The 24,296-nt window shown below is 36.8% G+C and overlaps 1 protein-coding gene across 5 annotated transcripts in view; it reads right to left on the bottom strand.

Annotated features, from left to right (window-relative positions):
• PDE1A (phosphodiesterase 1A) overlaps positions 1-24,296 on the bottom strand; it is a 340,182-nt gene that overhangs the window by 77,258 nt on the left and 238,628 nt on the right. For all 5 annotated transcript variants that reach the window (XM_045066781.1, XM_045066782.1, XM_045066778.1 and 2 more), the window contains one exon: positions 15,596-15,709. In XM_045066781.1, coding sequence (XP_044922716.1) covers positions 15,596-15,709 — 114 coding nt within the window. The remainder of the gene's footprint in view (positions 1-15,595; positions 15,710-24,296) is intronic.

Raw genomic sequence — 24,296 nt, 5'->3', positions numbered from 1 at the left:
AGCCACTAAGTCATTCACTCTGCCCCTAATATTTGCTGGGCCCAGGAAGGGGCACATCTCTCCCAAATACTATATAATTAAATATTTTAAAGTTATATATTAAATGAATGAATTATTAAATGTGTTCTGCCCTCCTACCTTTTAATAACTTTCATGAAAGCCTGGAAAATTGAGTTTGACTTGAGAGTTCTCAGCTCCTTGCATGACAAGGCTGGGCCAGCTGGTGTGGCTGTCCCTCTGCACCCACATAACCTCCTGCCCAGGCCTTGCTCTGTAAGTAGTGGACCCCTGCAGCCTCCCTCATCACGCTCATCAACTTGCCCAGCTTTGAAAGCGGCTGCTTCTTGGCCATTTTTTAGAGGTGTTGGGGTACACATATCAGTAGTGTTCCGGCCCCCACAGAAAGAAAGACTTGGGGAAGAAACCTATTAGGATTTAGGTGACAGACGAGGGGACCTTTAGGCAGAGAATTCTGAGATCCCAGTGTCCAGGATATGGGAGAGGAGCACAAAGGGGAGGGTGGGGAATTGCATAGTCCATAGAGGGAGTAGGGCATGGGTTTTAAGTTGTTCTTGGCTTGAAGACTTCTCACCCCATGGGGAGGGTCACAACAAAAATGAGCCATTGTCGAGTACTCTAAAATGAGGGGCAGTGTCCAGGGAAGCAGTTATACTGGGCCGGGGCTAGGGATGGTACTGAACTTAGACATAGTAAATATCTTCCAAGCGAGCCCTCCAGGGATGGCTGGGGGAATTAAGAGAAGTTGCTCATTTTGCAGTGTGGATATTTTTGAGGGCAAGTGGTTCCCACATAGGCAAATCCATTCCTGTTATTTCTTTGATGAGCACATATCTGTGATCTGAGCTGACTGCGGTCCTCCACCAAAAAACAAAACAAACAAACAAACAAACAAAAACAACTAAAATCAAACCAAGTCAAACCACACCAAAACCCTAAGAGCAATACTAAAGCTTCACTAACTGAGGTTATCTTAGGATAGATAGAGATGTTAACGCTGCTAACTTCTTTACCTACTGTGAATCAGGCCAGGAGCTTTATCTCTTTTAATCCTCACAATACCACCATGAGGAAAATCCAATTATTATCTGTACCCTTATTCTACTGCTACAGATACTTTTGGGATTTGCTCCAAGTCATACAACCAGGAGGGACCACGCCATGTTTGAACTCAAGTCTGATCTCAGAGTTCGAGTTTTTAGCTGCTCACCTATCCTTTACCTCAAATGCATGTGTTCTTATTAGGAACCCAGACTACTTTCATATTCAGGAGATAGTAATATGAGTAATAATTATTTTCTCTCCCATTTCTACCACGAAATTTAGGGTTAAAAATAATTGATCTTAAAAAAAATAAAATCTTAAGGGAATTTGGCCTACCAGGGAATATTTGGTTGGAGGAAGCTTAAATTTATTTTTCAGGACTGGTATGTTGAATCATTCTCCGATAGAGAAATATATCTGGATGTTAGTAGAATTTCAGGGTACTTTGAATTACAATAAATTAAATAGATGTCAGAGTGAGAAAAGGTGATACATTCAAAATGCCATTGTGACTTGTCAGTAACCTGCTTACTGAGTGTGAAATACACTTGAATTAATTCTTCCAGGCTACCACCCAAGCACATTCTTCATTCATTCATTCATTTGTTCCTTTATATTTATTCCTTATCTTGTTCCAAAAAGGATTTAAGATGGCAGGCTCGTAAATTTATTTCAATAATTTTTATTGTTACTATTGTTGTTTTGGCAGTTTTCTTTCCCTTTTCTCTCTACGTGATAACTTTGTTCATTTGTTTTTATTAGTCCTTTTTTCCTTTTTTTTGTGAACTGTGAAAAGATGACCATTACATTCGAGTGACTATTAAGACTGCACATTTGCTGGGGACAAGTTTGGGGAGACAAGTTAGTCATGCTGACCTTAGCTTAAGTCCCAAGAGGCAAATCTTGGCTAAAACAAGACTAGCTAAGTAAAATGTTAAGGTTTGATGTCATTTTTTTTTTTTTTTCAAGTTAAGGCCTAAGAAGGGCTCTATGCCTCCTCTGTACCCACCCAGAAGCAGAGGCCTAGGCAGAGGAGGTTCCGTCCTCTAGGACAGGCAGAAGGGGCTAGGAGAATGTTGCAGGAGGAGTCTGAGAAGGAATCAAGTTCCTTGGACAGGTACGATTCAGCTTGTCCTTTTGGAGTCAGTTGGGAGGTGGAATGGAGTTAATGGGTAAAGCAAAAAACTACTCTAGGTCTGCCTGGTGACTCTTGGCTTCCCACCAGAAAGTGCTCTTAGCTCAAAAACAGCTTTGAAAACATGCCATTAGTCACAAAGCTTCATATTCCATTAATTACTACATTTTTTGATTAACAAGCATCTTCTGTGGTTAGGAAAACTGCCTCTGGAGTCAAACTCCTGGCTTCATCGCCTGTTTGCTATGTGGTCTTGGGAAATGTGCTTCATCCTACCCGAGTCTCGGTTTCTTTGTCAGTAAAAGAGAAATGATAATAATGTATCCCTAGGGATGGGGTTGTGAGGATAGAATGGCTAAATGCACAGAAAGCAGTTAGAAAAATGTCTGTCACAAAGTCCTCAAAGAACTCCAGGTACTTACACATCTGCATGAGTTAGTCTCAGCAGATTTCTACGTCTGACATGAAGGAAAAAGAGAGTGTCCTTCCATGGGGATGGAAGTGTTTGAGACATTTTATGGGAAGAAGTTGGTTGAAGTGACTTTGGAGAGCCAAGAACAATGTAAAGGTTCTATGGGTCATAAAGAAATAGTGGGAGGAATCTCCAAAAATAAAATTTTGCTTACTTCAAAAATTTACCTAGTAAAATAGGCAAATTCATAGAGACAAAAAATAGAACAGAGTTTTCCAGGGGCTGAGAGGAGGATAGTGCAGCTATTGTTTGATGGGTATAGAGTCTACCTGGGGATGATGAAAAAGTGCTGGAAGTAGAGAATGGAAATGGTAGCACAACATTGCAAATGTACTTGATTCCACTGAATTGTACCTTTAAAGCGGTTAAAATGGTACCTTTTATGTTATTTACATTTTATCACAACACAACAGTATCTACCTAGTATTGGTCTCCTGCCCTGTTTTCTAGGGAGTAGATATGTCGCCTTTTCCAATCAGAGAAGTGAGACATAAGAGAAGGGCATTCTGTTCTTCATCTAACTGTGCATCATTCCGAAGACTGCCAAGAGTGCTAGGGTGGAGGAAAGGGTGGCTGGCAGGCTACAGATGAAGCCTAAGGGTCTTTAGTTTCACAGATCTGGGAGAAGTGATCATACTGCAAATCGAAGGACGGGCCTGCCTCCCCTGTGCCCAAGCCCTGCTGCTCTGAGGCACAGCTCATCTCCGGTTCAGCACCTCTTACTGCTCCTGTCTGATGATGGAATTTCCTGGTTGAAGGAGGCATTTTGGCACAAGACCATCTCATGTGTCACATGGGATAATATTTAGAATGGTTAGAATTCTAACCATTACATTTCTAACATTCGTGTCTCTTTTTTGTAGCCTCATTTTGACATCTTCCAGCTCAGCGGTTCTTAAAGTGTGGTTCGTGGACCAGCAGGATCAGCAACACCTGGGAGCTTCAAGACTCTGCTCCAAACAATTAAAGGAGAATCTTTGGGGGGTGGAGCCCGTCACTCTGAACAAGCCCTCCAGGTGACTCTCAGGAGTGCTAAAGTTTGAGAAATGCTCTCATCCATTCACAGCTTGCCAATTACCCAAATAACTCTGCCAAGAAAATGAGATTCAGCTATATTCTGTTACACGGCATTAGCAGCACTGCTTATTTCCATAGGCCCATTATTTCACTCTCTGAGATGAAGAATGTTGGGGAACTATTGAGAAAAGTACCGGCAGGACAATCGCCATAAAGGTATCTTCATTAATGAATATCTTATATTGATGTTACGAATGAGAATATCTGTATGTTACTTAATTGCAAAATAGAAAAGTTGGTTTCTCAGCTGAGTTGGGATGGAACATGGTACTTAGAAAAACTGCAGTGAATCTGGAAGACAGGAGTGTAAGAGAAGACAAAGAATAGATTTCTTTCTAAACCTAGGAGGCCAAAAATACAACCAGAATGACAAGAGGGAGTGAACAATACCCAAACAGAATAGAAAAATAATTATTATTGTATATATAGATTGTCCATCATAAATATTTGTTGAACAAGTGATGTATAAAAACATAGGCAGAGAATCTCTAGTCTTAATGGTTGTTCAACAAAGTCATTTTTTGTTTGTTTTGATGCATGCTATGTATGTTAACATTTTCAATCAGGACCTGCACCATGTGTGAAAAGATGATATCCCAAAATGTTTTTTTTTTAAATATTTGCTGTTACCCTGTGGCCCTTTGTCCATACAGTAAACCAAGATTTCATTCACTGACTCAAGTTCTATGTGAAACACAATTACTTAAAGGGAGAAAACTCCTGTTCCTGGACTTAACTTTTCCAATTCCTGTTCCCATGAAAGGCAGAAAGGCCCAGGTAAAGACAATGGAAGAATACACAAGTCAGAGCAGAGTTTCCATTCCCAGGACTGTGCACAGATGCCCTTGGTTAAACAAGAGGAGTTGGGAAGGAAGAAAGGAAGACAGAAGTGATCTTGAGAAGGAACACTGAATCCTGCCTGACTTTCCAAACTAAGGAAAACCCTGAGGGGAGTGACAACATGCCCCCAGATAAACTCCCAGGATCCTGGAATAGAAGAGAGCTGGATGCCCCACCCTACCCTGGGCCCCTGCTTCTGAGTGGAATGGGAGGACAGCAAGATCCCAGGGCACAGCTGGTTGGTGTAGATGATGGTGACTCAGAGCACACTTGACAGAGATAGAGGCGAGAGAAAAGTGAGGGACAGTAGATGAGGCATATATACTTTGGAGGTAGGCTTGCTGATAAAATATGGTAAAGAATGAGGAAATCTTGTATTTAATGAGAAAAATCTTAAGTATCTGACTTTCTAGTACTTGATACTTGCCCAAGGATCACCTATTGTTGTTTAGCTGTCTCATGGAATCAAGGGGTTTTGTGGGCTACCTCGGAAACGGAATCAAGCTATTACCTTGTTTTACAGGAAAACAGAATGTGAATTCTAAGTAGCTAACTCAGAAAGCAAACTTTTGTGTTAGGACTTCTTATTAGGGTAAGACCACTCCTTGGATGGATCAGAGATTAAGAATTTGAGCTTTGAAACAAGGCAGACCTATGTGGCTGTTAGGATACTCTCAACAGCACATGACATCAACCCCCACCTCAAGCAGCTTAAATAATAGGGAGATTTACTGTTTTCCTTAAGAAGAAAACTAAAGGTATGTGGACTCCATGAAGGCCTTTTTAAAAATCAGCAGGTCGATAACATCAGGGACTTAGGTTCTTCCATCTCTATACTCTCACCTTCAGTGTTACATTTAGCTTTATGCTTATGGCAAGATGGTTGTATCAGTTTTAAGCATCACACTCAGATACAGCAAAACCCAGATGCACAGGACTCCCATTTTATGGAGAGGAAAGAGGAAAGAGGAAAGCAGTAACTAGATCCAGTACATGTTTTGGACTGTCCATTAAAAGAAACTAGATGCCAAAATAAAGAGAAAAGGAAAAAAAAAGAAAGAAAGAAAATCTTATAAATATAAAACAATTTAATGAAAAGGAATGGAAAAAGATATACACGTACATAACTTATATGTAAAAATAAACATCAAAAATAATAAAAAGTTAAAAAAGAAAAACAAAAAATAAAACACTAAAGAATACAAAAAAAAGGGGGGGTTTGTTGGCAAGGAAGAAGACAAGAGTTAGGGTTGGATTTAAGTTTGAACTTGTCTCTGACACTTAATAATCATATGACCCTGAGCAAGTCCATTTACTTTCTTCATGCCTCAAGTTTCTTAACTTTATAGTGGAAATAATATAAACATCTAATTCATAAGATTTTTTGAGAATTATGTACAATCAAAAATGGAAGATGCGTAATATGTTGCCTTGGCTATAGTTAGTTGTCAAACCACCTCAGTTGTTATTAATATCATTGTTAGGAAAGAATAATATTTAAATTTATATTTTTCTTTTTAAAATGCTATCATTTACTTATTTGAGAGAGGGTACGAGCACAAGTGGGGTTAGAGGGGCAGAGGGAGAGGGAGAAGCAGACTCTTCACTGAGCAGGGAGCCCACGAGGGGCTGGATCCCAGGACCCTCACAATATGACCTGAGCTGAAGGCAGACATTTAACCAACTGAGCCACCCAGGTGCTCCTAAATTTATATCTCTGCCAAATCTAGTAAATATTCATTTATATTTTTCTAACGCCAAATTTCACAAACAGTAAGATCTTATATAATACATGAAGCTTTTTCTTGTTAGTCATCTCTCAAAAGATCTGGTCAGATTTTTTTTTTTTTCCCTTTTCACTATTGAGGCTGTTTTTGAAAGTTTGTAGAAAGTAACATACCACAGATGGACGGAAAATATGAAAATCAACCGAAATGTACTGCCACTTTTTCTAAGCCTGGTTTTCACACTCCATCCACAGGGTGAGAACAGCCTACAAACACAGCACTCCAAACAAGCACCCCTCCCTACAACTCACACCATAAAAATGGAGTTCATAAAAATCAGAATTTGCTTTTTAGTGATTCACTGAACTCCAGCAGTGTCTTAGCACATACCCTTTAAATTGATTTCCTCCGGGACTCCTCCAAATAAAAGTGACCTAAAATATACAAGAGCCCATATCTATAAATGATCCCTCATTAGCCAATGATAAGCAGCTCCCTCCTGTCACCCTGCTGGTGACCAGAGTCGGTTAGGCATGAGTAGGTCTTTACAACCTTTACAACAACATGAGTAGGTCTTTACAACAAAGGGACTTTGCAACCATGGATAAAAACCACAGAATTCCAGGACAGAAATGGGCTGGAGACTTCATCTTCCATGTTAAAAAACCAATGACTAGGGAAAAAGGAAATCAAAGACTCTTGTCTGGAGGCTTGTTATTAGTAGGAGCAAAGCCTGGATAGGAGTTTTCAACATTCCACACAAATCCTGATCCAGGTCCCCTGCATGTGGTACTAACATAAACATGTTCATTTTTACTCCAGGGAGGACAAAGTTGTTGTTGTTTAGCAAAGTTCTCTCCTCCATTTTCAATTCTTTGGCAAGTGATTTAAATAAAATTGATCTCTTACCTGCCTCATGAGATGCCACTTAAATATCCAACTCCCCCGGGCATATTATTTGAGGGATACATATATTACCTGACCAGAATCAATGAAACATAAAGGTTATGTTTGTTGGAGCCTCTGGATAAGAAACCCTTTTTCATTCCTACTGGATTTGAGGGTGTGAGGCTATAAAGCTTGAAAATACATCGTCATCTTGCTACCACTCAAATGATCAAAAGGAGGCTATTACAGAACGAATGAAACATGGAGGTCGGTCCCTTGACATCATTTTTGCCCAGAGTCACCTATGCTTATAGTCAGCACTAGCCATCCATGTTTTGGCAGTGAGAGTTTCTTGAAGGTGGTTTGTTTGGGCTTCCTGTCACTTATAATTAAAATAGTCACGAAAAGTGTTCATTAGTCCTTCTCTTCCTGTTCCCTTCTTGCCTGTGCTGGAGCACACATGAGTCAGTGCCATCATCTTGAGCAAGTCTTAGTGACTGACCACGAAGGGATTGTTCTCCATGGTCACATTAAACCCATCGTGTTATAGCCCATGGTCTATAGTTTGGCCATAATTGTCACAGTACTCTTAACCATGCTGAACAACTGAGTTTAAAATAAATAGTAACTGGGGGCCTCAGAGGCTCAGTCAGTTAAGCATCTGCCTTCAGCTGGGCCTGTCATCCCAGGGTCTTGGGACTAAGCCCCACACCAGGTTCCCTGCTCAGCAGACAGCCTGCTTCTCCCTCTCCCTCTGTTGCTCCCCTGCTTGTGCGCATATGCTCTCGCTCTCTGTCTTTCAAACAAACAAACAAATAAATAAATAAATGACATCTTTTAAAAAATAAATAGTAATTAATCTTTCTGATTTTGCAGTGCTACTTAAATTTTGCTTATTTGAAGGGCTTAGCTGTGCATTATTTTCTCCCTCTTTATCTATATATTCCACTTATGCTTGGCTGTTTTACTTTTTTCCTAGGTAACTTCCTAAGGATAACTTCTCACCTAATCTTTCTATAAATATTATTTTTCTTTAACCCACATATCTCTTCCGCTCTTTGTCTCCAGGCTAATGGAAGCCTTCCATTCTATAAAAAGTATGAAACAAACAAGTAAATGTCCCTACTAATAGATTGTTCTATTTTGGCTTTTTCCTACACTAGCAAATTCTTAAAAAATAATCTAATTTCTTCTTGAGCTGTTCTACATTAATTCTTCACACTACCATAATCTGGCCAGCTTTTCTACTGAAACTCCACTCAATGGTTCTCCCTGTGGGATTCGATTTACCATTTTCAGTAACCCAGCTCTCCACTGGCTTCTGGTGCTTCCTATCTTCAGATATGCCTCCTGCTTCTATATCTTCCTATGTCTCTTCTCTGGTAACACCATCCCCAACTTTCAGTGTTTTCCTTTCTCATATCTGTCCTTGTCTACCCTTCCACTCCACACCTCTGTCCGACATTTCACCTTGCCCCCTGACTTTGGTTAAGAGGGTTACCTGGTGATCCATACTGTGATGGAACTCCAAGAGTGTTTGAAAGCTTAATGGTTAGAAGAGAGAAAAATGCACATTTGAAAAGTCAAAAAAATAACTTGCTTTTTTTTTCTACTGAGGCTTTATTTTATCTTCAGAAAAAGACTGCTCTTTTGTTCTAGGAAAAATATTTTGAATAGACTCATGAACTACACGAAAGTAAGGTGAAGGCCCTACTCTGGCACCTAGAAGACTGGGACAGCGTGCCTGCAAGAGGCGATCCATCTCTGAACAGTGAGGTACATAGTTGTCCTCACTGGGAGAAGAGCGCGCTGCAAATTCAGTGTCTAAATAAAAATTTAGACTGCATAGTCTTTGAACTTGTTGATCCTTGAGATGAATGCACAACTTGACATTAATTTTGATAGCCTCCTTCCTTTCTCTTGGTCTTGCAGCTTGAGGTCCTGAACTCAGGGTAGGAAAATACCTTGAAAGGCCCGCCCATAGGTGATGATCAGCTGGCCTCTGGAAGATGGGCTTAGACTTTAGAGGATGCAGAGAAATGCCTGGGAGGGGACCTCTGTGGAAGCGGTCACATTGTGGGTTCTTAGAGCATGCATTAAGAAGGTCTCACAGCACTTATAGCTGAGTCTAGCATCAGTCTGGGGAACTGGACAAAGGCACTGAGCTCATGCTTTGGAGTAGTACTCACCTTTGGAATGCTGGATTTGAGGAAACTAGGTGACCTACAGAGAAATAATTCAACAGTGTGAAGCCAGAGAGCTGGCTGGAGAAGAAAGTGACAGCCAGGAAGGATGTAAAATAAGTAAACACTTGCTGCGCATTCTCAAAAACTTTAGGTTGGGTAACAAGTTGAAATAGCAAAGGAATTCCAATTATTGAAATAAAAATAAAGCATAAAAAAGTCTGAGACCCCTGTGTTACAATCCCCAAATTCACATCTCAGACACTGTATTTCTGAACTCCAATGGTCACATATCTAGCATGTTCCAGACATTAAAAAAAAAAAAAAATTAAGTCCTTTTGTTAGAAGCCATCCATTTAAGGAGTGTCTGGGTGGCTCATTCCCTAAGCGTCTGCCTTCAGCTCAGGTCATGATCCCAGGGTCCTGGGATCAAGTCCTGCATCAGGCCCTCTGCTTGTGCTTCCTCTCTCTCTCTCTCTGTCAAATAAATAAATATTTTTTAAAATCTGTAAAAAAGAAAAGAAGAAGAAGCCATTCATTTAAGAATGTGCATGGGGAGCTTTGCCAGAGAGTAAAACTCATTAACCTTAAGGAATACCTGTCGTCCAATCCAACCTAGTTTGGAATCTTAACTATGTACAGTTCTTATTCCCTGTTATTACTCCCGCTCATAATGACTGAGTGGAGCTCTTTAGTGTTTCCTCCTGTGATCTGCCAGTGTGCTTTGGTTTTTCTAACTCAGAACCTTCCGGCTTATTGCTTGTAACAACAACATTTGCTTTCATGCCTAGGTTTGTCTTCATAGCTCTAGAGCCAGTTCTAGACACCAGCTGTGGGCAAAACTGTACTGATTCTGCTGACCAGTGTCATTGGTATGCACTTCAGGTGCTCAGTAACGATTTGTTTCATGTAAATTCCTGTACTTGATGATTTCAAGGGGCTTAGACTCTAAGGTGTTCCAAACTTCACTCAATTTCCACCAGAATAACTTCCGAAAGTCCTGATTGATATAACCACATTCTTGCTGAAATTAATCTATCATAAAATGAAGGACCCTTAGACTTATTAAAACACAGAAGTCAACTGAGAATGTTTTTATCCAGATGTGTATCCTATTAAGATTCCTTTCCATCAGTTTGGACTTTGCTTTCATTTCCATCTGCCTTCGTTGATTTTTTCAGGATCAAAAACTACTTTTAGGAAATTATTTGATTAACTTGGGAGTATAAATCATATATTTTAATATGATATGTATCCTAGAGGTATCTGCATTTTTATTAGTAAGATAAAAATAGTGGTTATTATTCAACTTTTACTCTGTCATTTAATCCTCAGATCAGCCTTATGAGGCAGGCATTGTCATTATTCTTATTTTACAGATAATAAAGCTAGGAAATAGAGAAGTTAAGTAATTTGCTTAAAGAAAGGAAGTATTGACTGGAAGATCCGGGGCTTTGAACAACACATTCTTTCTGAATCAAGTCTGTGCTCTAACTATGGTAATCTCAAAACTTGGATTGGTTCACATTAACAAGATGGAGATATAAATTGTGTCATTAGGTAGTGTTAGTAAACACAATATCCATCTCCGAAAGTATACCTCCCAGTCAGCTGTCTCCCTTCATGCATAGCAGCTCATGAGGTTGAGGATGCTACTTCGCCTGGCAATTTCTCAATCTAAATAAGGACAGTTGGACAGGTTTTTTGTTTTGTTTCGTTTTTGTTTTTGTTTTCCTTCAAGGCCGCATGTTTCTGACTTACAACTGTGCAGCTTTGAAAAACAATAGCCTCTAGGGGCACTTTCAAAAGCAGGACTCATAAAATATTGGCATTTATATTTGAAAATGTCTTGTTGAAAAACCAACAAAGAGTTGTATTCATTAGGAAATTTTGCTATAATCCTTCAAAGAAGGTCAGAATTCAAATTCTGTCAGAAACTTTTTATTTTTCTCACTTAAATCATCCATCAAGAGAGATTTTTTTTAAATTTGTTTTTTTAACTGAAACCCTGCAGTCACTAAAGCTTAGCAGGAAAAGGGGTGTGTGTATGTGTGTGTCTGTGTTTTAAACCAATTAACAATTTATTTTTTCCTGTTTTATTATGTGTTGACCTTTTTTTGAAGTCCAGCCCAAATTAAAAAAAAAAAAGAAAGAAAGAAAAAAAAGCCTCGAGGATTGGGAGGGAGACAAACCATAAGTGACTCTTAATCCCACAAAACAAACTGAGGGTTGCTGGGGGAAGGGGGTTTGGGAGAAGGGGGTGGGATTATGGACATTGGGGAGGGTATGTGCTTTGGTGAGTGCTGTGAAGTGTGTAAACCTAGTGATTCACAGACCTGTACCCCTGGGGATAAAAATATATGTTTATAAAAAATAAAAAATTAAAAAAAAAAAGTAGGTTTTTTATATGAAGTTTAAAAGCAACTAAATGCTTCTCCACCTCTCTTCCTAAATCATCTGTTTTACTAATATTCCAAAGGCAAACTCTAATAATTGTATATGCATCTCAACAAAAACATTCTCAGTTGACTGCCATCTTACTAAGTCCACTGGAAATCATATCACATCAAGGATTATTGCTCAAAAATTTCTAGCTGGTATTTTGAACTTAAATCACAGCCTTAGGAAGATACATGAGATAATCTTAGGTCTAACCAGTGGCATGATGGTAAATGTTTAACCACAGGCTTTCCAGAAAAAAACAAATCCCGATTTGTTACATTTCCCAGTTTCCATGGTGTAAATAAATACTCCCACTGTAGCCAATTTCAAGCTACCAATGTGGCATCACTGAAGGCAGAGTTGGAAGTGATGCAAACACAATCCACACACCACTGGGTCTGACAACCCTGACAGCACGTGAGCTTTCATCAAAACTTCCAGGAAGTCTCCAAAGTCGCCAAAGTCAGATGTTACCAAAGGGATGCAGATGAGTCTCGGGTAAGCTATGTAACCTTTTTGTCAATGTATTTCCTCATATGTATGAGGTATGTAAAATGATAATAATAAAGTTTCTAGCTCATGGGATTACTATGACAGTTAAATGAAACAGTACATTAAAATGCTTAAAAGAGTACTTGGCATATAGCAGGCTATAATAAGAGGCTTTTAGTAATAAATGTTAAGTATCGTTTTTCTAGGATCGACGATTCCAACTGTCAGAATGTTTTACACATTGTCATCTTTTGGAGGTCATTAAACACCATCCCGAGAGGATACCAGTTATAGAGAGAAGAGCACTAAGAGAGAGAAGAGAAGCCATGCCTTAGTTTCTGTCCCTAGCTTTGCCAAAGCCTACATCTGTGACCATTGTCAAACCTGTTTATTTCTAAGACCTTGGTTCTCTCATTAATAAAGTGAAGAAAGTAACTTCACTTCTGCCAGCTGCATAGGATTGTGGGGAGACTAATATGAGCCCTTGAATGGTCCAAATGTGGGGTAGTATCATTAATCCAATTTAAAAATTAAGATGCCATGGAGGCATAGAAGCGTTAAAATAAAATAGTGAAAAGGTGTGTGTCATTTGAGTAAAAATTGGGAATAACGTAGTATTAAGAGCTGGGTTTTTTTTTTCTTAAAGAGTACACACACACACACACTCCAGTTCTACCATGAAGCAGTTAAGCATTTTTTTCTTTCTGCAAAAAGCAACTTTCTAAAAAAGTAATTTTCAAATGAAAAGGAACTATACTTAGAAATGTAACATATGTGTAAATGAGTTAGAGATCATGGAGAACTAAGTTAACAAAATATCCATAGAATCGTAATTTTCTGGGAAACCTAATAAATATAGCATGTAATAATCTACCAATTGAAAGACAAGATATACTTAGGGGAACCAGATAGGTAGCATTATGCCATCATAGGATGAATAATGTAAATCTCCAAATAATTCTTTAAGATAAAATTGCTTTCATTTTATAAATAAATACAAAAAATAAAATGTCAGGGACAGATTAAAGAAATCTTGAATATATTACATTCACTCAATTTGTAGACAATGAAGAGCATACATAAAAATGAAGGAGCAAAGAAATTACAGGAACATCAGATTTTTTTTCTATTTACACTTTGAGTCTCTGTTCGCTTAGAAGAATAATATACATTATATACCTTCAGTGAAAGTTAACCAGGAAAACGATTATGCATAAAATTTATAATCTAAAAGGGTGGCTATGATTCCCCCTACCACTAATTTATGACTCTAAATCATGTTTTCACAGAAGAATTCTGTTCTGGGGACAAAGAAAAAAAATCACCTGTGCAACATAGCCTGCACCATGCCCTTTCCTGTTATTAGTGAAAATCCTCATGGTCTCCTATTAAAAAGGTCTCCAAGTTTCCTTAGTAAGGGGAAAGAAAGCAACATGAAACACTATGTACATAGTGTGCCACCTTCCATAAAAGGAGAACAGAAAAATATGAAATAAAAATTTGTAATACACTATTGAAAATATACATAAGAAATTTATGAGCAGATTGGGATGGGATAGGGTGGAGGCAAGACTTCCACGAGGTTCCTTTTTACATTATCTTGTTTTTTAAATCATGTGAATTTTTACCTGTGAAACAACAGTGTAGGGTGTATGTGTGTGTGTGTGTGTGTGTGTGTTTAAGCCCAGGACACATGGATATGTAAGAACATCAATCTCATATCTGGTTTAGCAGTTCTATTCTCCACCAAGCTCAGGCCTGACTCATGCGTGGATACTTGCAGAAATGAAGGGGCATGATGGATGTCCCTGTCCCATCATCTGTCCCACTCACTCTGCTCTTTCTTATCGTTCAATGATGTGGTGGATATCACTGGAAATTATAGGAGTCAAAGGTTGTTACAAGATGGGTGTGTTTGTTGTCATGTATGGGACAGATGCCCAAATCCTGGTTATTTTTCTCTTCTGGGGATCTTTTGTGTATCCTTCAGAGAACTTGCTACACCCTCTGGGGTGTTATATGTTCGCTGATATTTGGGCTGCATCTTTATGATTTCTCCCTGGTTCATTCAACAATCACCTCATGTAGCCAGCCTCTTGTTCATCTTCTGAAGTCAGTTTTCTTTCAATACTGAAGTCAGTTTTCTAAAGACTTTACTCCACTTGCCTTATGACTTTGAAAAACTTAGTGCATTTTCTGTGCTAAACTCAGGAGGGACACGTCTCTTCCTCCACAGTGTCCCTTTTACTTGTGAATTCAAGGTAGTCTGAACTAGTCTGCCACCTTTATCTCTGTTGAGATGAGAATCAGGAACCAGTCTCAGTACCCTCCAAACTCTAAGAGATAGTGGTCAAATCTCTTACAAACTATCATATCATACTTCAGAGTCTTCTATCAGCATTAGGACCCACAGGATGCCCTGTTAAGGTTCTGGGCTAAGCCTCCTCTTAGGGAAAAAAGGAAAAAAAGAGCAGTTCTCTCTTAAGGCCAAAGTTTCTTAATCTCCATAGGAATGACACTTAGGGGTGGTAACTCTTTGTTGTGGGGAATTTCCTGTGCATTGCAGGATTTGTAACAGCATCTCCAGCCTCTACCCATCACATAACAGTAACACACTCCCATTAACCAGACCAAAAATGTCTCCAAATATTGCCAAATGGCCCCTGGAAGGCAAATCACCTGGTCAAAGCCACAACACCAGGCTAAGAATGCTCTTCAAATAAATCCCCATTTTTTAATCTCCTTACCACTCTGCTAAGTATGAAGTTAAGTGATTAAGGTGTGAGCGATGACTGAATATGCTTTGGAGACTATCCCTTAGCAAACCCCCGCAAGAGAATCTGATAGGTACATCTTATGAGAATGTGTGGACATGTGACACCCATCTTCTCAGCAGGAACTCTGGAATCTTGAGATAATAGGAAAATCCTTATATTGGTGACAATCGAAATAAGCCTACCCATGTCTCTGAGTTTATAAATCTTTGCCTAAAGGCAATGAGGGTGGGGAAGAGGACTCTTCAGTTTGTTCATTTTGTGACTTAATTGTTTGACTATTTTTTTATATTCACTATTTGGATTAAAATGTGTATTTTTAAAGAATGGATCATAGTCCAGTTAAATAGCTACAGGAAGAAAAACCTTTTAAATTTTAATAAGATTTTAATTTCAGTTTCATGACTAAGATATGCTAAATTCATGTTTGAGATAAATGAAGACCAGGAGGAAAAAGGGAAGAGAGGCAAAGAAGACAGAAGGGAAGATAGGCTAAAACATACCTTGTTTCATCAATGTAAACGGCTTCCAACACAGATGCTGCATATTCAATATTCTTCTTTAAGTCTACGACGTTAACATCACCTTTTTCCAGCTGCTTGACTAAGCATCTTAGTCTGTTTCATAAAAGTAGTCAAGAAGGAGAAATAAGAAGAGATTTATTATAATTATGTGGAAAATAGTCCAGTATTAAATACACAAATCAAGTTAAACTAGTAATGTATCTTTCTAGACCATCAAATAGAAATATTTTCAGGAATTTTTTTGATATAATTAAGTTCGGTTTTTGTCACTTACACAACTCTTGAAAATTATATTCACCTCCCAGTAATATTAGGGTGGTAGACTATTATTTTAGATACTATATTTCAAGGACAGTCTTTCTGGAAATTCAAAACAACAGAAATATTTCCATAAAAGTATATTCCAGGGGTGCCTGGGTGGCTCAGTGGGTTAAAGCCTCTGCTTTCAGCTCAGGTCATGATCCCAGCATCCTGGGATGGAGCCCCACATCCGGATCTCTGCTAAGCAGGGAGCCTGCTTCCCTTCCTCTCTCTCTGCCTGCCTCCCTGCCTACCTGTGATCTGTCTGTCAAATAAATACATCTATAAAAAAAAGTATGTGTGTGTGTATATATATATATATATATATATATTCCTAACACTAGAATTTATTCTATGCCTGTTCTCCTTCTTCAGATTTGGTACTAAAAATTATTCAAAGGGTACTATTTATATCACTACAGTAGCATTATTCACTGTATATAGCAATCAAAACAAAAAGAAAGGCAAAAGATCTGAAAAAACACAATTATGATGAGAAAAAATATATGTATGTATGCTTAGTGTTTTTACTGAAAGGATTTTTCACCTGAGGCAAATCTATACAATATGTTCTCTTGTTTTTGCATATACAATGTGTCCCAACTTCCTGAGGAATTTTAAAGCATAAGGATCAACGAAGCCATGTCTGGATTCCTGACTCATAGAAACTGTGAGATAATTAATGTTATTGTTTGAAGACATTAAATTTGAGGATTAATTTTTTATGTAGTAATAGATAGCTCATGTAGTGGTATAATATGAATATGAATACTTCTATAAGTTCCTAACATTTTCAGAAACTTTTGTGCATTAATTATAAACCAAGTGTTTCTGAAGATATTATACTATACTAGGCAAAAAAGGAAAACATATTCTTTACTCTCTACAAAATATAGATAAACAATGTGAGGGCAATTAATCCATTTTCCTAAGTCAGCAGATGGAATTTAATTCCATTCCTGAGCAAAGGTATTTTAGAGAGAATGGAGTACATCTACTTTCAGGCACCATTTTAGAGATAGTGTAGCAGATTTTCTGAAAATTTATTTTGGATTATTTTTTAATACCAAGGCTAAGGGTATAAAGATAAGTTAAAAATTTCAGCAAGAGTTTTGAGAAGTACTTTATTTCTCCATGGGAAAAAAGCCATAGCCTAGACTAAAACTTCTTATTCAGGAATCTACAAACAATTATTTTTTGTGGCATACATTTTTGTATGATAAAATATTAACAGATAATAACCTTGCAAAATAAAATCTATGTGTTAATAAAAAAAAAGTCTTATTCATACAATCAGCAAAATAAAACAAAACAAAGATAACTAAAACAGGTTACTGAGGTAGGAACAACTAATCCTGTCTAAATAGGATGATAATGGAGTAACACATAGAGTGTTCTGAGATTTTTGTAATGCTTATGACCCAAACACATTATATTTAGGGAAACTGCCTTTTGTGTGTCAGAACAAAAGAGTCACAGCTCTGCAATGACTTAAACATATACCATTCATGTATCCTTCTTGTGAAAATTACTTGGTACAATGTGGTTGTATTTGGTGGTCGTATGATGTACTTTTAAAAGCACTAAATACTTCAGATGATTGGCTTCTCTTCTTTGGAATAAATAAAATCTTTTTATTTGAGTTAACAATTTCCTCCACTAAAAAATCTACATTTTTCAGGAATCCAGACATGGCTTCGTTGATCCTTAAACTCTTTTGAATCTAGGTAGAGTCATTCAACTGCTTTCTGGCCAAGGAGAGTGATAGGAGGTTGCTGAGTAAGACTTTCAGAACAATGACTTTGAAGAGGGTAACTCAGCTAGAAGGGATTCTCTCTTATCCTTGCTAGTGCCTTGCTGCCCAAATGTAGTGGAATCGTCCAGCAGCCTTTTAAGATCCTGAGTCATCCTGGCAATAGGAAGTTAACCATTAAGAATGGCAGAGAAGGAAGATGCCAGTGGCCTGAGTCCCATACTGTGAATCTACCCAAATGAAGTCACCCACCTCTGAAGTTATTTCATATGAGAAAACAAACAAAAAAAGTCGTATTTAAGCTACTAATCTTTTGAGACTTTTATGTCAGTCCTAACTGACAAGTCAAATAGGAAATGACTCAAAATGAAGAACTCAAGAATGGCAAAATCATCATGGAAAATGAATAGGGGATGTCCCTGAGAATCTAGCCACAGGTGCACTTCCTAAATGATGGGGTATCATCCCATCAGCAGATCAGATCTAATGAAATCTGTGACAAGGAACATGCTGTTTCAAAGAGACATCTTTATGTGGTTTAAAAACAATAAAGGTTATGAACTTTTATATTGTACTAGGGGTATAAGCCTATAATCTGGCACAAGAAATTGCTCTGAAAAAATACTCCAGAAAGGTTTTACCACCTCATCAGAAAATCGAGTTAGATAAGGTTATAACTTCAAAATCATAACCACCCCTATGTCCTATATACACACAAACACACTCCAAAACTCACTATGCCAACCCAAAAAGACTGGAAGGAAATATAGATTTGGGGGTTACTAGGACTTCTTTCTCTTTTATCTCCTTTGCCTATATGCACCAAATTTCCTCTAGCAAGTACAACATTCTATTTACAGAAAAGGAAAACTGTTGTATTGTAAAGAGATTATTTATAATTGGAAGTGCAGGTTAATGGGATAATTTATATCATGATGATTCCAATTGTGAACTTGCTTTTGTAGTCAATTTATACATATAATAATCCCCAACAATCTTATTTAGACTATGATTTCACTCCATTTATAGATAATACAAGGTCAATTATCTTTCTGAATCATTTTCACATGATTATAATTTCTAAATTAGTGGGTTCTAATGTATTAAGGCTTTACTTTATGTATGTATACAAATTTTTAATTTTTTAAAAAAGATAATTATATTTATCTAATTCCTAAGCCATCCTATGGGCCAATTCTCAGAACTAAAAAAGAAATCACAGTCATTTGCATAAAAAACCAGGTTCTCCTAATCTAGTAAAACATCTTTTTAATAATTATTTATCTATCTATCTATCTATTTATTTATTTATTTGTTTTAAGGAGGGGAGGGACAGGAGAAGAAGGAGAGAATCTTTTTTTTTTTTAATTTTGTCTTTAATCTTTAGTATAAATGAATTTAACACTAGCTTGAGATACATTATAAAGCTTAAGGTAGTCATCAGAGCCACAAATTTCTAAAATCAAGGGGAGGAAACCTCAAGAATAATGATCTTATTATTATTCTTGCTAAAAGATACTGTATTACAGAATCATTCACAATAGGCAGAGAAGAAAGGACACAATTAAGATCTATGAAATTCTGAATAATGGGAATATGGTGAAATAATTCATCTGATGTTGATTGAATAGCTTCAAAGACCACAAAGTTATCTGCATATTCCCCTTTAATCTCTGAACAAAAATTATTTGCCATACATTCTTTTTTTTTTTCTTTTCAGTGTAACTGTATTCTTTGGTTTTGCACCACACCAGTGCTCCATGCAATACGTGCTCTCCTTAATACCTACCACCTGGCTCCCCCAACCTCCCACCCCCTGTGCCTTCAAAACCCTCAGGTTGTTTTTCAGAGTCCATAGTCTCTTGTGGTTCACCAGAAGGAGAGAATCTTAAGCAGATTCCATGCACAGCATGGAGACTGATGTGGAGATCAATCTAATGACCATGAGATCCTCCTGACCTGAACTGAAGTCAAGAGTTGGTCACTCAATTGACTCAGCCATTAAGGTGCCTTGTGATTTGGTTTCTTTCATCAGAGTAGGGAAGCATAGTGAAAAACAGTGTTCTTAATGCAAGGTCTAGGTATGTTCTTCTTGTCTCTGAAACTTAGGTTAAGTATATGTGTTAGATGTTCTAATCTGTGCAGGTTCCACAGATTGCTGGGTTGGGGAGTCCACTGGGTACTCTGCTGGGTAGCAGAACAATTTAACAGCTGTTGTACCAAACAACATAGATCACCTATTTATAAGTAGATGATGGTGCCAAAAAAGTCTTAAAAATCCAAGTCAGTTAAACAAATATTTAGCATTTACTACTATATACAGGGATGTGAGAGATATATATAGATAGATATAAATATATATTTATACATATGAATACATGTAAGAATATAAGTGAATGCAATATTTAAGGATACACACACATATAATGCATGGGCACCTGTGTGTACACCACAGTACCTGTTTTCAAGGTATTTGCAATCTCTGGGGATGGCCTGACATATGCACATAATATGGTCAAATGTTGAAATGCATACATTTCTCATTACTTTTTTCACACAAACCTAATTTCCAAGAAAACTCATTTAGTCATTGTTCCTCAAACATTCTCTCATCATCCTAGGTTGAAATTTTTATCTCTTACTGAAATATCTATCTCCATATCCCATCTTTAACTGTCTGAACCATGTTTAGTAACTAGGCATATCTGGGCTGCTGCCTATATCATGAGCTCTTTGAAGATTACCATCCCTTGTGCTCTCTCCCAACTTAGAAAAAAAACCATACTAAATTTACTCCTCACTAACAAAATTGAAATTTCTCTGGCTTCCTTATAATTTCAATTTTGGGTACATGATGTTTTCCCAATTGGTTTTTTATCCAATCAAAAAATTATGAGGTAAGCAAAGAAGCAAGAAAATTGATCCATAATGAGAACAAAAATCATCCAGCCAAACTTGACCCAAATACAGCAAAGATGATAGAAAGCAAGGTTGTTAAAAGTCATTATTAAAACACAATAATATATATAACATTATGCCAATAAATTCAACAACTCATAGAATGAGCAATTTCCTTAAAAGACAAAAGCTACCCAATCTCAGAAAGAAATGGGTAAACTAAATTTGAAGTTAAAAATGTTAAAATAAAGAAAGCTTCAGACCCAGATGACTTCATTGGTCAATTATGTCAAAAATTTAAGAAAGTAATAACATATTCTTTGCAAACATTTCCAGAAAAATCCTATGTCCTAATCCTAATCCTATGTCATTCTGAGAGGTCAAAATTACTCAAACCAGATGAAAACAGAAGAAGAAGAAGGAAGAAGAGGAGGAGGAAGAGAAGCAACATATCAATAAATATGCCTCGTGAACTTAAATGTAAATAATCCTGAATATTTAAGGAAATCAAGCCCACCAATATATAAAAGAATAGTATATCATATAAAAGATTTATCCCAGGAATGCAAGGTTGTAATAAAATTGAAAAGTTAATCAATATAACATTATATTAAGATACTAAATAAGAAAAGCCATAAGATCATCTCACTAAATACTCAAACTGAAAGTTTTGGAGGGGAAAAGGGTGGGGTTGGGTGAGCCTGGTGGTGGGTATTAAGGAGGGCACATATTGCATGGAGCACTGGGTGTGGTGCTTAAACAATGAATCTTGGAACAATGAAAAAACAAATTAAAAGAAAAAAGCTACAGTAATAGTATGGTAAAAATAACATAATATGGTACATTACTAGCAGCAGTGTAGGTTGATAGATCAATGGAACAGAATATAGTCTAGAAAGATATTTATCAATATATACAATAGATTTTGGAAAATGGTGTAAAAATAATTTAGTGGAAAAAGGATAGCCTTCACAATAAATGGTGCTGGATAAATAGAAATATCTATGTGTGAAAGGAACTTTGATCCATACATGTATCACAGATCTAAATGTATATCCTAGAACTATAAACCTAGGAGAAAACATAGGAAAAATTTTGTCATCTTGACTCAGCCAAAGATGTCTTATATACAGCACTTAAAGCACTACCTATGAAAAAATAATGTTGAACTTCATCAATGTTAAGAGCTTCTGTTCTTCAGAGACATTTCAAAGAATGAAAAGAAAAGCCATAGACTGGAAGAAAATATTTGCAAATCATATATCTTTTTTAAAAAGATTTTATTTATTATTTGAGAGAGAGCATACAAGAGCACAAGCAGGGGGAGCAGCAGAACGAAAGGGAGAGGCAGTTTCCCCACCTAGCAAGGAGCCTGATGTGGGACTCGATCCCAGGATTCCAGGATCACGACCTGAGCCAAAGGCAGATGCCCAACCGACTGAGCCACCCAGGTGCCCATGCAAATCATATATCTGATAAAGAATTCCTATCCAAAACATAAAGATCTTGCAAAACCCTATCATAACAAGACAAGCAACCCAATACAAAATTTGCAAATGATTTGAACATACTCTTCACTAAAAAAGATATATTCACAGCAAATAATTTGAACATCTTTGAGAAGAGGCTCAAAATTACTAATCATTAGAAAAAAATCAAATTAAAACAGTAATAATGAGATGCAACCAATCGCCTATTAGAATAGTCAAAAATAAAGTAACTGGTTATATGAAATATTGGCAAAGATGTTCAGCAACTAAAATTACCATATGCTATTGTTGGGAATGTAAATAGGTACAATCATTTCGAAAACAGTTTCTTAAAAAGTTAAACATGCATGTACCATATGAATTAGCCATTTTATTTTTCGGTGAAGAGAAAAAGAAATATATGTCCTTTCAAAGACTTGTACACAAATGTTCATAGAAGCTTTATTTGTAATAGCCCTAAACTGGAAACAATCCAAATATTCATCAAGAGTAAAAAGACAAACTAAGACATATCCAACCAAAGAAGTTCTATGCAGCAAAAAAGGAATGAACTACTGACATGAGTAAATGCCAAATAGTTATGCTGATGAAATAAGATATGTGCATACTGCGTGATTCCATTTATACAAAATTGTAGAAAATGCGAAGGATTCTTATAGTGACAGGAAGCAGATCAGTGGTTGCCTGGGAATGGAGGAGGTGAGGACTGGGAAGGAAAGGGAAGAAAGTATTACAAAGGAGCTCAAGGAAGCTTTTGAAACTAAGAGAAATGTTAATTTTCTTAATTGTGGTCATGATTTCATAAGTTTCATACACTATTTCATCAGTGTTTGCATAAGTCAATTTTTACCAATTATAACTTAAAATACGTAATCAGTAATTTGAGATAGAAAAAGGGCATATACAAAATAGATGCTTCTTACGTATCTTCATTTTTCATCAATTTAATTAAATACTAAAATTCTAACATACACATTGGAGACATGAAAAAAATATGAACCAGCATTACACTCCTAATCTTCTCCCAATGGGAATGACACCAGTCTTTGATAATTTTTGAGACTATTAATATCAGGTTAAATATTATGAACAGATTATGATCTTAGCTTTTTGGAGGGACTTCCTTACCTTCAAATGATCAGAATACTTAAAGGAAGACAGAAATGAAAATAGAAACACTATTTTTGAAAATTACTGACTGGCTCTGTGATTCAATAAATAGTTACAGACTAGAAACAATTTCTATCTTTAAACAATGAATACTTAGCTGTTGAAATGACTGAATATTTTTCTTATTCAAATATAGAGCTGCAACTTTTCAAATGAAAAAATATGAGCATAAACTGGTGTCGTTTTCTTAATCAAGTACTTCAAATACTGTTAAGTTACTGCTACATGACCCCATCTTGCAGAGGGACCACCTGAATAACTAAGATATGAAAAATATTCTCTATCTATGCAAGTTGTTATTAATTCGAGGATATAAACTATCCAGGACATCCTTAATTCTATAGAGCCTGCTTAATAAATAAATTAATAAAATCAATTTAAAAGAGAATTGCTAATTGTTAAATCCCTATTAACATCCCCACTGGTGACCTTATTGAAATACAAAAGTGAGAAAGATGTAGTTCTAGTAACACCATACTGAGAAGCATAAAAGATAAAGTACAAGATTATCTCTAGCAGGTATTAACATTAACACTAAAAGATGGCCTTACACAGGAGTACAACAAAAACCCACAAATATGGACTGTCAACAAAGAAGCTACTATGTAGTTTTCAGTAAGTTCTGTTGCCTCTGATTCCAGTATTATAAAAAATGATAGTAAGAAGCCATTAAATTTTGAAATTCTCTTATCTACTCTGCAGCTAAGTGCTTAGGAAACTAAATCCTAACCTCAGTCTAAGAAGCAAGGCATACAGATTTAAAGTATTTTTAAGACATTTTTATTTCATTTATGTAAATACTATGTAATACTATGTAAATACTATGTAATATTATGTAAAACTCCTGTTACCTTTATTTTATGAGATAAATGACTCCTAAAACAATTGGTATCATTAAAAACAATGGGAACGGGCGGAGAAGTAGCAGGCTGAGACTACTTCAGCTAGCCGGAGATCAGCTAGATAGCTTATCTAAAGATTGCAAACACCTGAAAATCCATCGGCAGATCGAAGAGAAGAAGAACAGCAATTCTGGAAACAGAAAAACTACCACTTTCTGAAAGGTAGG

Source organism: Mustela putorius, unplaced genomic scaffold (assembly GCF_011764305.1).
Source record: "Mustela putorius furo isolate JIRA1106 unplaced genomic scaffold, ASM1176430v1.1 tig00003869_pilon_pilon_pilon, whole genome shotgun sequence".
Lineage (NCBI taxonomy): Eukaryota > Metazoa > Chordata > Mammalia > Carnivora > Mustelidae > Mustela > Mustela putorius.
The sequence above is the reverse complement of the archived record's forward strand: the minus strand, read 5'-3'. Positions and strand labels throughout refer to the sequence as shown.